The 16095-nt window shown below is 53.4% G+C and overlaps 1 protein-coding gene across 1 annotated transcript in view; it reads left to right on the top strand.

Annotated features, from left to right (window-relative positions):
* Positions 1-5756, top strand: part of tnni3k (TNNI3 interacting kinase) — a 184874-nt gene extending 179118 nt beyond the window's left edge. Inside the window, exon 25 of the mRNA XM_085983580.1 lies at positions 1647-5756. Coding sequence (XP_085839706.1) covers positions 1647-1720 — 74 coding nt within the window. The 3' untranslated portion in view covers positions 1721-5756. The remainder of the gene's footprint in view (positions 1-1646) is intronic.
* The last annotated feature ends 10339 nt before the right edge of the window (positions 5757-16095 follow it).

Genomic DNA, 16095 nt, shown 5'->3' with positions numbered 1-16095 from the left:
GCCGTGATGTCGGAGGGACAGAACTGAGGGAGTGCTGCACTGTCGGAGGGGTAGTACTGAGGGAGGGCTGCACCGTCGGAGGGGCAGTACTGAGGGAGCACTGCACTGTCGGAGGGGCAGTACTGAGGGAGCACTGCACTGTCGGAGGGACAGTACTGATGGAGCGCCGTAATGTCGGAGGGACAGAACTGAGGGAGTGCTGCACTGTCGGACGGTCAGTACTGAGGGAGTGCTGCACTATCGGAGGGTCAGTACTGAGGGAGTGCTCCACTGTCCGAGGGACAGAACTGAGAGAGCTCTGTACTGTCGGAGGGACAGAACTGAGAGAGCTCTGCACTGTCGGCGGGTCAGTATTGAGGGAGCGGAGTGCTGTCGGAGGGGCAGTACTGAGCGAGCGCTGCACTGCTGGAGGGGCAGTACTGAGGGGGTGCTGCACTGTCGGAGGGGCAGTACTGAGGGAGCGTAGCGCTGTCGGAGGGGCAGTACTGAGGGAGCCCTGCACTGTCGGAGGGTCAGTATTGAGGGAGCGCCGCACTGTCGGAGGGGCAGTACTGAGGGAGCGCCGCACTGTTGGAGGGGCAGTACTGAGGGAGCGCCGCACTGCCGGAGGGGCAGTACTGAGTGCTGCACTGTCGGAGGGGCAGTATTGAGGGAGCGCTGCACTGCCGGAGTGGCAGTACTGAGGGAGTGCTGCACTGTCGGAGGGGCAGTACTGAGGCAGCGCTGCACTGTCGGAGGGGCAGTACTGAGGCAGCGCTGCATTGTCGGAGGGGCAGTACTGAGGGAGCGCTGCACTGTCGGAGGGGCAGTACTGAGGGAGCGCTGGATTATCGGAGGGGCATTACTGAGGGAGCGCTGCACTGTCGGCGGGGCAGTACTGAGGGAGTGCTGCACTGTCGGAGGGGCAGTACTGAGGCAGCGCTGCATTGTCGGAGGGGCAGTACTGAGGGAGTGCTGCACTGTCGGAGGGGCAGTACTGAGGGAGCGCTGGATTATCGGAGGGGCAGTTCTGAGGGAGCGCTGCACTGTCGGAGGTGCCGCCTTTCAGATGAGACGTTTAACCGAGGCCCCCGTCTGCTCCCTCAGGTAGCTGTAAAAGATCCCATGGCGCTATTTCAAGGAAGAGCAGGGGAGTTCTCCCCCAGTGTCCTGGCCAATATTTATCCCTCCACCAACATCACTTAAACAGATGATCTGGTCATTAATCTCATTGCTGTTTGTGGGAGCTTGCTGTACACAAATTGAGCGCCGCGTTTCCTACATTACAACAGTGACTACACTTCAAAAATTCTTCTTTGGCTGTGAAGCACTTCAGGACGTCCTGAGGTGGTGAAAGGCGCTATAGAAATGTAAGTTCCTTCTTTAGAATATGGAATGTGTTACCACGAGGGGCTATTGGGGTCATCATTAAAAAGGGGAATTGGATAAATATTTGAAAAGGAAGAATGTAAAAGGATACAGGGAAAAAGGCATGAAGTGTGATTAAAGTAGACCACCCTAGTTGAATGGCGAGCACCGGCACGATGGGCCGAATGGCCTCCTTCTACACTTGTAATTCCTGTGATTCTAAGCCCAGGGACACTGTGAGCATGAATACTTTAGATTTTGGAGTGCAGCTTTAAAATGATTCCTTCTTTATGTTGCAGGATATGTGTCTGACCCCCTCAGCACCATGCGGTACAATTCCTGCAGCAGCGGGAGCTTCGAAGATAGTTCCTGAGATCCCGCGGCATCACTTTATGGCTGAATAAATCCCCGGCGGGCGAGGGACTAACTGACAGAGGAGCAGGAGGAGGCGGAACTGCTGAATCGACAACAAGCAACAGCATCAAAATACCAATTAGGCAGGGAGTGTCGGCGAGTGTTTCGGTCTCGATTGTCACACCTCTAATCCCTCACTGTTAATTTTGTTGAACTCTCATATTCACTAATATAGAATTACACAGAATGCACAGCATAGAAACAGGCCATTCGGCCCAACTGCTCCGTGCCGGTGTTTATGCTCCACACGAGCCTCCTCCCACCCCTCTTCATCTCACCCCATCACCATATCCTTCTATTCCTTTCTCCCTCATGTGTTTATCCAGCCTCCCCTTAAATGTATCAACACTATTCGCCTCCACCACTCCCTGTGGGAGCGAGTTCCACATTCTCACCACTCTCTGGGTAAAGAAGTTTCTCCTGAATTACCGATTGGATTTATTAGTGCCTATCTTATATTTATGGCCCCTAGTTCTGGTCTCTTTAACAAGTGGAAACATCTTCTCTGCGTCTACCCTATCGAACCCTTTCATAATTTTAAAGACCTCGATCAGGTCACCCTGCAGCCTTCTCTTTTCTACAGAAAAAAGCCTCAGCCTGTTCAGTCTTTCCTGATAGTTATATCATAAGAATTAGGAGCAGGAGTCGGCCGTTCGGCCCCTCGAGCCTGCTCCGCCATTCAATAGGATCATGGCTGATCATCGACCTCAACTCCACTTTCCTGCCTGATCCCCAGATCCCTTGATTCCCCTAGAGTCCAAGAATCTATCGATCTCAGCCTTGAATATACTCAACGACTCAGCATCCACAGCCCTCTGGGGCAGAGAATTCCAAAGATTCACAATATCCTCTCATCCTTGTAAAATGTGATAAAGTGCTGTCTAAACTGAAACAAACTGTACAGCTTTTATCAATCGGTTAATTAACTCGCTGCAAAGATTGTGTGGCAATCAACATAGAAAGAAGGAACCTGCATTTCTATAGCGCCTTTCACGACCTCAGGATGTCCCAAAGTGCTTTACAGCCAATGAAGTACTTTTTGAAGTGTAGTCACTGTTGTAATGTAAGAAACACGGCAGCCAATTTGTGCACAGCAAGCTCCCACAAACAGCAAAGAATTATTACACAGAATCTACAGCACAGAAACAGGCCATTGGGCCCAACTGCTCCGTGCCGGTGTTTATGCCTCACACCAGCCTCCTCCCACCCCTCTTCATCTCACCCCATCAGCATATCCTTCTATTCCTTTCTCCCTCGTGTGTTTATCTAGCTTCCCCTTAAATGCATTAATGTAAAAATGACCAGCTAATCTGTTTCAGCGATGTTGGTTGAGGGATAAATATTGGCCCCAGGACACCGGGGAGAACTCCCCTGCTCTTCTTCGAAATAGTGCCGTGCGATCTTGATAAGAGGGCAGACGGGGCCTTATCCGAAAGGCTGCACCTCTAACTCTGTAAATAAGGGAAGCTTGGCTGATTTTTCACCTTCTCAGCCTAAAGGGTTTTGATAGGATAGACAGGGGGAAACTGTTTCCAGTGGCAGGAGGGCTGGTAACCAGAGATTGAAGGTAATTGGCAAAAGGACCAGAGGGGAGATGAGGAAATTCTTTCTTTACGCAGCGAGTTGTTGTGATCTGGAATGTGCTGCCTGAAAGGGCGGTGGAAGCAGATTCAATAGTAACTTTCAAAAAGGGAATTGGATAAATACTTGAAGGGGAAAATATTTACAAGGCTATGGGGAAAGAGCAGGTGGAGTGGGACTAATTGGAGAGCTCTTTCAAAGAGCCGGCACAGGCACGATGGGCTGAATGGCCTCCTTCTGTGCTGTGTCATTCTGTGATTCTATGAAAGGTACTGAAATGAGACAGCCAAGGTCTCAACACAGGCTGAAAGTTGAACCTGGGCCCTTCGGGTCCATTCAGCTCAGCACTACCAGGCAATATTTTATCTGCAATTGGGGCATTCTGTGAGGCTCTGCTGTTGTCTAGACTCCGCACTAAACAGGAGAGTGGACCCTTTAAGGACAAGGGCAGCAGGCGCATGGGAACACCATCACCTCCAAGATCCCCTCCAAGTCACACACCATCCCGACTTGCACATATATCGTCGCTGGGTCAAAATCCTGGAGCTCCCTCCCTAACAGCACTGTGGGAGCACCTTCACCACACGGACTGCAGCGGTTCAAGAAGGCGGCTCACCACCACCACCTTCTCGAGGGCAACTAGGGATGGGCAATAAATGCCGGCCTCGCCAGCGACGCCCACATCCCGAGAATGAATGAAAAGAGAAGTTAGCTGTTTAATTCTAAAGCCCCAAGGTGTCGACGGGCATGGTCACACTCCACCGTGGAATGAAGCCTCACGAGGTTACCCTAGTTAGGTTATTGGGGGAGCGCCTCTCCTGAACTCTGCTGCAGGCTATGGGGACAGAATGAATCGGAGAATCAGCAGCCCAGTCTCGATTCCCAGCATCCCGACTGTTTGATTGCATGGTCCCAACATCTGTGTGGTGGGGAGACCATTGCAAGATTCACTCGTTAGTGTCGATGGTGAGACGTTATGTTCATGGGAAAATATAGTGTTGCTATAAAGATTATTTTCAACCATTTTTGGAATATTTCGGGATGCAATATATGAATCATTTGAGACATGACGTGAGTGTAGCGTGTCTTCGGAGGAACAGGTGACTTTGGAACTATGGTTCCCAAAGCTCTACATCACTGGGGTTTTTTAAATTCTCATCCTTGTTTTCAAATCCCTCCATGGCCTCGCCCCTCCCTATCTCTGTAATCTCCTTCAACCCCGCAACCCTCCCAGATCTCTGCGCTCCTTCAATTGTGGCCTCTTGCACATCCCCGATTTTCATCGCTCCACCATTGGTGGCCGTGCCTTCAGCTGCCTGGGCCCTAAGCTCTGGAATTCCCTCCCTAAACCTCTCCGCCTCTCTACCTCTCTCTCCTTTAAGACGCTCCTTAAAACCTACCTCTTTGACCAAGCTTTTGATCAACTGTCTTAATAAACATAAGAAGTAGGAAGTAGGAGCAGGAGTAGGCCATACGGCCCCTCGGGCCTGCTCCGCCATTCAATAGGATCATGGCTGATCCGAACCTAGACTCACGTCCACTTCCCTGCCTGCTCCCCGTAACCCCTAATTCCCTTATCAGCTAGGAAACTGTCTATCTCCGTTTTAAATTTATTTAATGTTGCAGCTTCCACAGCTCTCTGAGGTAGCAAATTCCATAGATTTACTACCCTCTGAGTGAAGAAGTTTTTCCTCATCTCAGTTTTGAAACGGCAGCCCCTTATTCTAAGATTATGCCCCCTAGTTCTAGTCTCACCCATCAGTGGAAACATCCTCACCGCATCCACCCGAACAAGCCCCCTCATAATCTTATATGTTTCGATAAGATCGCCTCTCATTCTTCTGAATTCCAATGAGTAGAGGCCCAACCTACTCAACCTTTCCTCATAAGTCAACCCCCTCATCTCTGGAATCATCCGAGTGAACCTTCTCTGAACTGCCTCGAGAGCAAGTATATCTTTTCTTAAATTTGGAAACCAAAACTGTACGCAGTATTCCAGGTGTGGCCTCACCAATACCCTGTATAACTGAAGCAAGACTTCCCTGCTTTTATACTCCATCCCCCTTGCAATAAAAGCCAAGATTCCATTGGCCTTCCTGATCACCTGCTGTACCTGCATACTAACCTTCTGTGTTTCATGCACCAGGACCCCCAGATCCCTTTGTACTGTAGCACTTTGCAGTTTCTCTCCATTTAGATAATAACTTGCTCTTTGATTTTTCTGCCAAAGTGCATTACCTCACACTTTCCAACATTATATTGCATCTGCCAAATCTCTGCCCACTCACTTAGCCTGTCTATGTCCTTTTGCAGGTTTATCTCCTCATGTGGCTCGGTGTCAAAATTTGATTGATTACGTTCCTGTGAAGCGCCTTGGGAGGTTTTACTACATTAAAGGCGCCATATAAATACAAGTTGTTGTTTAGCTCACTTCATGTCTGGGTCTGTTATAGACTCATTGATCGAGATTGATCGCTGTGATTGGTCAATAACTCCATTATCATTGTATCATGTGACTGCCAGGATGGTCGAAGGTGAACTCGATGGACCCGGGTCTTTTTTCGTCAGTGGGTACTGCTCTTGCCTCTGAGACAGAAGATTGTGGGTTCGAGGGAGCGCTGCACTGTCGGAGGGGCAGTACTGAGGGAGCGCTGCACTGTCGGAGGGGCAGTACTGAGGGAGCGCTGCACTGTCGGAGGGGCAGTACTGAGGGAGCGCTGCACTGTCGGAGGGGCAGTACTGAGGGAGAGCCGCACTGTCGGAGGGGCAGTACTGAGGGAACGCTGCAGTGTCATAGGGGCAGTACTGAGGGAGTGCTGCACTGTCGGAGGGGCAGTACTGAGGGAACGCTGCACTGTCATAGGGGCAGTACTGAGGGAGAGCGGCACTGTCGGAGGGGCAGTACTGAGGGAGTGCTGCACTGTCAGAGGGGCAGTACTGAGGGAATGCTGCACTGTCATAGGGGCAGTACTGAGGGAGAGCGGCACTGTCGGAGGGGCAGTACTGAGGGAGTGCTGCACTGTCGGAGGGGCAGTACTGAGGGAGCGCTGCACTGTCGGAGGGGCAGTACTGAGGGAACGCCGCACTGTCGGAGGGGCAGTACTGAGGGAACGCCGCACTGTCGGAGGGGCAGTACTGAGGGAGCGCCGCACTGTCGGAGGGGCAGTACTGAGGGAACGCTGCACTGTCAGAGGGACAGTACTGAGGGAACGCTGCACTGTCGGAGGGGCAGTACTGAGGGAGCGCTGCACTGTCGGAGGGGCAGTACTGAGGGAACGCTGCACTGTCGGAGGGGCAGTACTGAGGGAACGCTGCACTGTCAGAGGGGCAGTACTGAGGGAACACTGCACTGTCGGAAGGGCAGTACTGAGGGAGCGCTGCACTGTCGGAGGGGCAGTACTGAGGGAGCACTGCACTGTCGGAGGGGCAGTACTGAGGGAGCGCTGCACTGTCAGAGGGGCCATATTTCAGATGGGATGTTAAATCGAGGCCCCGTCTGCCCTCTCAGGTGGATGGCACTGGTTTGAAGACGAGCAGTGGCGTTCTCCCTGGTATCCTAGCCAATATTTATCCCTCAACTACATCACTCAAAAAAACATTGTCTGCTCGTTATCACTTTGCTGCTTGTGGGGTCTGGCTGTGTGCAAATTGGTTGCTGCATTTCTTACATTACAACAGTGACTATACTTGAAAAAGTATTTCATTGGTTGTAAGGTGCTTTGTGACATCTGAGGTTGTGAAAGGCGCTATAGAAATGCAAGTTCTTCCTTTTCTTTCTCTCTTAACAAGTGCGAACTCTTGTATTTTATTCTTTGTAAACATTTGTTTTGAGTAAGTTCCTCCTTATGACTCCTCGGTTCAAAATCATTGACCAAAGGCAGAAATGACTGAGGTAAACATCACAAAAACAAGAAAGATTAAGTGAAGTAGCTCTGGCTTCCTGTGGCTCACCTTGTTTAAATAATGGATGAAGTCACCAGTCTGCAGACCTTCGTGCTCATTATGTTCCGACACAGAATGTTTGATGTGTGTAACGTTATCCACCTTCGTAACATCGCCCATCTCTGTCCCGGAAAGAACAAAAGGGAAGGTCTGTGATAGGGTGGAAGGCAGGAGAGATTGAGAGACAAAAGGGATGATGGTGCAAGGCAAAAGGAGATGGTAATGGGACAAGTTAAGAAACAAAAGATGACTCTACATGAAGTGTAAATGGCAATGGCAGAATGATTGACATCTGCCATGTGAGAGAGGAAATGGCGGAGGATGATCCGTTGAATGTGAAGGCTGGTGAGGTGAAAGGTGAGGACAAGGGGATCCCTATCGTGGTTCTGGGAGGGAGAGGAAGGGGTGAGAGCAGAAGTGCAGGAAATAGAACAGACACGGTCAAGGGTCGTGTCAACCACTGTAGAGGGGAATCCTCGGTTGAGGAAAAAGGAAGACACGTCGGAAGCACTGGTATGGAAGGTGGCATCGTCAGAGCAGATGTGGCAGAGATGGAGAAACTGGGAGAATGGAATAGAGTCCTTACAGGAGGCAGGGTGGGAGGAAGTGTAGTCCCGGTAGCTGTGGGAGTCACTGGGCTTATAGTGAGTGTTTGTCAATAGCCTATCGCCAGAGATGGAGACAGAGAAGTCGAAGAAGGGTAGGGAAGAGTGGGAGAGGGACCATGTGAAGGTAAGGGAAGAGTGGAAATTGGAGGCAAAGTGAATGCAATTTTCTAGTTCAGGGCGAGAGCAGGAAACATCACTGATACAGTAATCAATGTACCGGAAAAAGAGGTGAGGGAGGGGACCTGAGTAGAACTGGAACAAAGAATGTTCCATATATCCCACGAAAAGGCAGGCATAGCTAGGACCCATGCGGGTTCCCATAGCAACACCTTTGATTTGGATGAAGTGAGTGAAGTCAAGGGAGAAGTTGTTCAGTGTGAGAACAGGTTCAGCCAGGCGGAGGAGGGTGGTGGTGGATGGGGACTGGTTGGGCCTCTGTTCAAGGAAGAAGCGGAGTGCCCTCAGGCCATCCTGGTGGGGGATGGAGGTGTAGAGGGATTGGACGTCCATAGTGAAAAGGAGGCGGTTGGGGCCAGGAAACTGGAAACTGTTAAATTGACGGAGGGCGTTGGAAGAGTCACGGATGCAGATGGGAAGAGACTGGACAAGGGGAGAAAAAAGAGTTGAGATAGGAATAGATAAGTTCTGTGGGGCAAGAACAGGCTGAAACGATGGATCTACCAGGGCAGTCCTGTTTGTGGATCTTGGGAAGGAGATAGAAGCGGGCTGTGCGGGGTTGGGGAACTATGAGGTTGGTGGCCATTGAGGGAAGATCTCCAGAGGAGATGAGGTCAGTGACAGTCTTGGAAACGGTGGCTTGATGTTCGGTAGTGGGGCCATGGTCCAGGGGGAGGTAGGAGGAGGTGTCGGAGAGTTGGCATTCAGCCTCCGCTAGGTAGAGGTCAGTTCGCCAAATAACAACAGCACCACCCTGTCAGCAGGTTTAATGTCAATGTTGGGGTTGGATCTGAGAACAGAGTGCTGCAAGTTTAGGGGGAGGTAGGTTGGCATGGGTGAGGGGAACAGAGAAATGGAGACGGCCGATGTCACAGCGGCAGTTTTCAATGAAAAGATCTAGAGAGGTTAAGAGGTCAGAGGGAGGGGTCCAGGTAGAATTAGAATTCTGAAAGTGGGAGAAAGGGTCAGCTGTGCGGGGAGAAGACTCCTGGCCAGAGAAGTGGGCATGGAGACAAAGGCAACGGAAAAAGAGCTCAACATCGTGCCGAGCTCGAAATTAATTGAGGTGGGGGCATAAGGCGATGAAAATCAGGCCTTTGCTGAGGACTGATCGTTCGGGGTCAGAGAGGGGAAGGTCAGAGGGGATAGTGAAAACAGAAGAATCTATTATAGTTATTCACTTGAGGACTGTGATAGAAAACAACAGTCAGAACTGATGCTACCAAGCGGCAGGTTTTTTTGTGGCATTTAACCGTTAGAGTCTTGGATGTGGGAGGAATCATTACAACAGACATTGTCAACTATTAGATCGAACCATCTTTCCAAAATCAGCACATTTTAACGACCCTCTTTTTCAGAGGTGTCCGTCAACGTTCTCCACTGTTCCCCATCACCCCATCCTTCTCCTCTCTTCCCCATCACCCCATCCTTCTCCTCTCTTCCCCATCACCCCATCCTTCTCCTCTGTTCCCCATCACCCCATCCTTCTCCTCTGTTCCCCCATCACCCCATCCTTCTCCACTGTTCCCCATCACCCCATCCTTCTCCTCTCTTCCCCATCACCCCATCCTTCTCCTCTCTTCCCCATCACCCCATCCTTCTCCTCTGTTCCCCATCACCCCATCCTTCTCCTCTGTTCCCCCATCACCCCATCCTTCTCCTCTCTTCCCCATCACCCCATCCTTCTCCACTGTTCCCCATCACCCCATCCTTCTCCTCTCTTCCCCATCACCCCATCCTTCTCCACTGTTCCCCATCACCCCATCCTTCTCCTCTCTTCCCCATCACCCCATCCTTCTCCACTATTCCCCATCACCCCATCCTTCTCCTCTGTTCCCCATCACCCCATCCTTCTCCTCTCTTCCCCATCACCCCATCCTTCTCCTCTGTTCCCCATCACCCCATCCTTCTCCTCTGTTCCCCATCACCCCATCCTTCTCCTCTCTTCCCCATCACCCCATCCTTCTCCACTGTTCCCCATCACCCCATCCTTCTCCTCTCTTCCCCCATCACCCCATCCTTCTCCACTGTTCCCCATCACCCCATCCTTCTCCTCTCTTCCCCATCACCCCATCCTTCTCCTCTGTTCCCCCATCACCCCATCCTTCTCGTCTGTTCCCCATCACCCCATCCTTCTCCTCTGTTCCCCATCACCCCATCCTTCTCCTCTCTTCCCCATCACCCCATCCTTCTCCTCTGTTCCCCATCACCCCATCCTTCTCCTCTGTTCCCCATCACCCCATCCTTCTCCTCTCTTCCCCATCACCCCATCCTTCTCCTCTCTTCCCCATCACCCCATCCTTCTCCTCTCTTTCCCATCACCCCATCCTTCTCCTCTGTTCCCCATCACCCCATCCTTCTCCTCTCTTCCCCATCACCCCATCCTTCTCCTCTCTTCCCCATCACCCCATCCTTCTCCTCTGTTCCCCCATCACCCCATCCTTCTCCACTGTTCCCCATCACCCCATCCTTCTCCTCTGTTCCCCATCACCCCATCCTTCTCCTCTCTTCCCCATCACCCCATCCTTCTCCTCTGTTCCCCATCACCCCATCCTTCTCCTCTGTTCCCCATCACCCCATCCTTCTCCTCTCTTCCCCATCACCCCATCCTTCTCCTCTGTTCCCCATCACCCCATCCTTCTCCTCTCTTCCCCATCACCCCATCCTTCTCCTCTGTTCCCCATCACCCCATCCTTCTCCTCTGTTCCCCCATCACCCCATCCTTCTCCTCTGTTCCCCATCACCCCATCCTTCTCCTCTCTTCCCCATCACCCCATCCTTCTCCTCTGTTCCCCATCACCCCATCCTTCTCCTCTCTTCCCCATCACCCCATCCTTCTCCTCTCTTCCCCATCACCCCATCCTTCTCCTCTCTTCCCCATCACCCCATCCTTCTCCTCTGTTCCCCATCACCCCATCCTTCTCCTCTGTTCCCCATCACCCCATCCTTCTCCTCTGCTCCCCATCACCCCATCCTTCTCCTCTCTTCCCCCATCACCCCATCCTTCTCCACTGTTCCCCCATCACCCCATCCTTCTCCTCTCTTCCCCCATCACACCATCCTTCTCCTCTGTTCCCCATCACCCCATCCTTCTCCTCTGTTCCCCATCACCCCATCCTTCTCCTCTCTTACCCATCACCCCATCCTTCTCCTCTCTTCCCCATCACCCCATCCTTCTCCTCTCTTCCCCATCACCCCATCCTTCTCCTCTCTTCCCCATCACCCCATCCTTCTCCACTGTTCCCCATCACCCCATCCTTCTCCTCTGTTCCCCATCACCCCATCCTTCTCCTCTCTTCCCCATCACCCCATCCTTCTCCTCTCTTCCCCATCACCCCATCCTTCCCCTCTGTTCCCCCATCACCCCATCCTTCTCCTCTCTTCCCCATCACCCCATCCTTCTCCTCTGTTCCCCATCACTCCATCCTTCTCCTCTGTTCCCCATCACCCCATCCTTCTCCTCTGTTCCCCATCACCCCATCCTTCTCCTCTGTTCCCCATCACTCCATCCTTCTCCTCTGTTCCCCATCACCCCATCCTTCTCCTCTCTTCCCCATCACCCCATCCTTCTCCTCTCTTCCCCATCACCCCATCCTTCTCCTCTGTTCCCCCATCACCCCATCCTTCTCCTCTCTTCCCCATCACCCCATCCTTCTCCTCTGTTCCCCATCACTCCATCCTTCTCCTCTGTTCCCCATCACCCCATCCTTCTCCTCTGTTCCCCATCACCCCATCCTTCTCCTCTGTTCCCCCATCACCCCATCCTTCTCCTCTCTTCCCCATCACCCCATCCTTCTCCTCTCTTCCCCATCACTCCATCCTTCTCCTCTGTTCCCCATCACCCCATCCTTCTCCTCTGTTCCCCATCACCCCATCCTTCTCCTCTGTCCCCCATCACCCCATCCTTCTCCTCTCTTCCCCATCAACCCATCCTTCTCCTCTGTTCCCCCATCACCCCATCCTTCTCCTCTCTTCCCCATCACCCCATCCTTCTCCACTATTCCCCATCACCCCATCCTTCTCCTCTCTTCCCCATCACCCCATCCTTCTCCACTATTCCCCATCACCCCATCCTTCTCCTCTGTTCCCCATCAACCCATCCTTCTCCTCTGTTCCCCCATCACCCCATCCTTCTCCTCTCTTCCCCATCACCCCATCCTTCTCCTCTCTTCCCCATCACCCCATCCTTCTCCACTATTCCCCATCACCCCATCCTTCTCCTCTGTTCCCCATCACCCCATCCTTCTCCTCTCTTCCCCATCACCCCATCCTTCTCCTCTCTTCCCCATCACCCCATCCTTCTCCTCTCTTCCCCATCACCCCATCCTTCTCCTCTCTTCCCCATCACCCCATCCTTCTCCTCTGTTCCCCCATCACCCCATCCTTCTCCTCTCTTCCCCATCACCCCATCCTTCTCCTCTCTTCCCCATCACCCCATCCTTCTCCTCTGTTCCCCATCACCCCATCCTTCTCCTCTGTTCCCCATCACCCCATCCTTCTCCTCTCTTCCCCATCACCCCATCCTTCTCCTCTGTTCCCCATCACCCCATCCTTCTCCTCTCTTCCCCATCACCCCATCCTTCTCCTCTCTTCCCCATCACCCCATCCTTCTCCTCTCTTCCCCATCACCCCATCCTTCTCCTCTGTTCCCCATCACCCATCCTTCTCCTCTGTTCCCCATCACCCCATCCTTCTCCTCTGTTCCCCATCACCCCATCCTTCTCCTCTGTTCCCCATCACCCCATCCTTCTCCTCTCTTCCCCATCACCCCATCCTTCTCCTCTCTTCCCCATCACCCCATCCTTCTCCTCTCTTCCCCATCACCCCATCCTTCTCCTCTGTTCCCCATCACCCCATCCTTCTCCTCTGTTCCCCCATCACCCCATCCTTCTCCTCTGTTCCCCCATCACCCCATCTTTCTCCTCTCTTCCCCATCACCCCATCCTTCTCCACTGTTCCCCATCACCCCATCCTTTCTCCTCTCTTCCCCTTCACCCCATCCTTTCTCCTCTCTTCCCCATCTCCCCATCCTTCTCCTCTCTTCCCCATCACCCCATCCTTCTCCACTATTCCCCATCACCCCATCCTTCTCCTCTCTTCCCCATCACCCCATCCTTCTCCTCTGTTCCCCATCACCCCATCCTTCTCCTCTGTTCCCCATCACCCCATCCTTCTCCTCTCTTCCCCATCACCCCATCCTTCTCCTCTCTTCCCCATCACCCCATCCTTCTCCTCTCTTCCCCATCACCCCATCCTTCTCGTCTGTTCCCCATCACCCCATCCTTCTCCTCTGTTCCCCATCACCCCATCCTTCTCCTCTGTTCCCCATCACCCCATCCTTCTCCTCTGTCCCCCATCACCCCATCCTTCTCCTCTCTTCCCCATCACCCCATCCTTCTCCACTGTTCCCCCATCACCCCATCCTTCTCCTCTGTTCCCCATCACCTCATCCTCCTCCTCTGTTCCCCATCACCCCATCCTTCTCCTCTGTTCCCCATCACCCCATCCTTCTCCTCTCTTCCCCATCACCCCATCCTTCCCTCTCTTCCCCATCACCCCATCCTTCTCCTCTGTTCCCCATCACCCCATCCTTCTCCTCTTTCCCCATCACCCCATCCTTCTCCTCTGTTCCCCATCACCCCATCCTTCTCCTCTCTTCCCCATCACCCCATCCTTCTCCTCTCTTCCCCATCACCCCATCCTTCTCCTCTGTTCCCCATCACCCCATCCTTCTCCTCTCTTCCCCATCACCCCATCCTTCTCCTCTGTTCCCCATCACCCCATCCTTCTCCACTGTTCCCCATCACCCCATCCTTCTCCTCTGTTCCCCCGTCACCCCATCCTTCTCCTCTGTTCCCCACCACCCCATCCTTCTCCTCTGTTCCCCATCACCCCATCCTTCTCCTCTCTTCCCCATCACCCCATCCTTCTCCTCTCTTCCCCATCACCCCATCCTTCTCCTCTCTTCCCCATCACCCCATCCTTCTCCTCTGTTCCCCATCACCCCATCCTTCTCCTCTCTTCCCCATCACCCCATCCTTCTCCTCTGTTCCCCATCACCCCATCCTTCTCCACTGTTCCCCATCACCCCATCCTTCTCCTCTGTTCCCCCATCACCCCATCCTTCTCCTCTGTTCCCCAACACCCCATCCTTCTCCTCTGTTCCCCATCACCCCATCCTTCTCCTCTCTTCCCCATCACCCCATCCTTCTCCTCTCTTCCCCATCACCCCATCCTTCTCCTCTCTTCCCCATCACCCCATCCTTCTCCTCTGTTCCCCATCACCCCATCCTTCTCCTCTCTTCCCCATCACCCCATCCTTCTCCTCTGTTCCCCATCACCCCATCCTTCTCCACTGTTCCCCATCACCCCATCCTTCTCCACTGTTCCCCATCACCCCATCCTTCTCCTCTGTTCCCCATCACCCCATCCTTCTCCTCTGTTCCCCATCACCCCATCCTTCTCCTCTGTTCCCCATCACCCCATCCTTCTCCTCTGTTCCCCATCACCCCATCCTTCTCCTCTCTTCCCCATCACCCCATCCTTCTCCTCTCTTCCCCATCACCCCATCCTTCTCCTCTGTTCCCCATCACCCCATCCTTCTCCTCTCTTCCCCATCACCCCATCCTTCTCCTCTGTTCCCCATCACCCCATCCTTCTCCTCTCTTCCCCATCACCCCATCCTTCTCCTCTGTTCCCCATCACCCCATCCTTCTCCACTGTTCCCCATCACCCCATCCTTCTCCTCTGTTCCCCATCACCCCATCCTTCTCCTCTGTTCCCCACCACCCCATCCTTCTCCTCTGTTCCCCATCACCCCATCCTTCTCCTCTCTTCCCCATCACCCCATCCTTCTCCTCTCTTCCCCATCACCCCATCCTTCTCCTCTCTTCCCCATCACCCCATCCTTCTCCTCTGTTCCCCATCACCCCATCCTTCTCCTCTCTTCCCCATCACCCCATCCTTCTCCTCTGTTCCCCATCACCCCATCCTTCTCCACTGTTCCCCATCACCCCATCCTTCTCCTCTGTTCCCCCATCACCCCATCCTTCTCCTCTGTTCCCCAACACCCCATCCTTCTCCTCTGTTCCCCATCACCCCATCCTTCTCCTCTCTTCCCCATCACCCCATCCTTCTCCTCTCTTCCCCATCACCCCATCCTTCTCCTCTCTTCCCCATCACCCCATCCTTCTCCTCTGTTCCCCATCACCCCATCCTTCTCCTCTCTTCCCCATCACCCCATCCTTCTCCTCTGTTCCCCATCACCCCATCCTTCTCCACTGTTCCCCATCACCCCATCCTTCTCCTCTGTTCCCCATCACCCCATCCTTCTCCTCTGTTCCCCATCACCCCATCCTTCTCCTCTGTTCCCCATCACCCCATCCTTCTCCTCTGTTCCCCATCACCCCATCCTTCTCCTCTGTTCCCCATCACCCCATCCTTCTCCTCTCTTCCCCATCACCCCATCCTTCTCCTCTCTTCCCCATCACCCCATCCTTCTCCTCTGTTCCCCATCACCCCATCCTTCTCCTCTCTTCCCCATCACCCCATCCTTCTCCTCTGTTCCCCATCACCCCATCCTTCTCCTCTGTTCCCCATCACCCCATCCTTCTCCTCTCTTCCCCATCACCCCATCCTTCTCCTCTGTTCCCCATCACCCCATCCTTCTCCTCTGTTCCCCATCACCCCATCCTTCTCCTCTCTTCCCCATCACCCCATCCTTCTCCTCTCTTCCCCATCACCCCATCCTTCTCCTCTCTTCCCCCATCACCCCATCCTTCTCCTCTGTTCCCCATCACCCCATCCTTCTCCTCTGTTCCCCCATCACCCCATCCTTCTCCTCTGTTCCCCACCACCCCATCCTTCTCCTCTCTTCCCCATCACCCCATCCTTCTCCTCTCTTCCCCATCACCCCATCCTTCTCCACTGTTCCCCATCACCCCATCCTTCTCCTCTGTTCCCCCATCACCCCATCCTTCTCCTCTGTTCCCCACCACCCCATCCTTCTCCTCTCTTCCCCATCACC

The sequence above is a fragment of the Somniosus microcephalus genome, chromosome 3 (genome assembly GCF_052327205.1).
Source record: "Somniosus microcephalus isolate GS21.2 chromosome 3, FLI_Smic_1.0, whole genome shotgun sequence".
Lineage (NCBI taxonomy): Eukaryota > Metazoa > Chordata > Chondrichthyes > Squaliformes > Somniosidae > Somniosus > Somniosus microcephalus.
The sequence above is the reverse complement of the archived record's forward strand: the minus strand, read 5'-3'. Positions and strand labels throughout refer to the sequence as shown.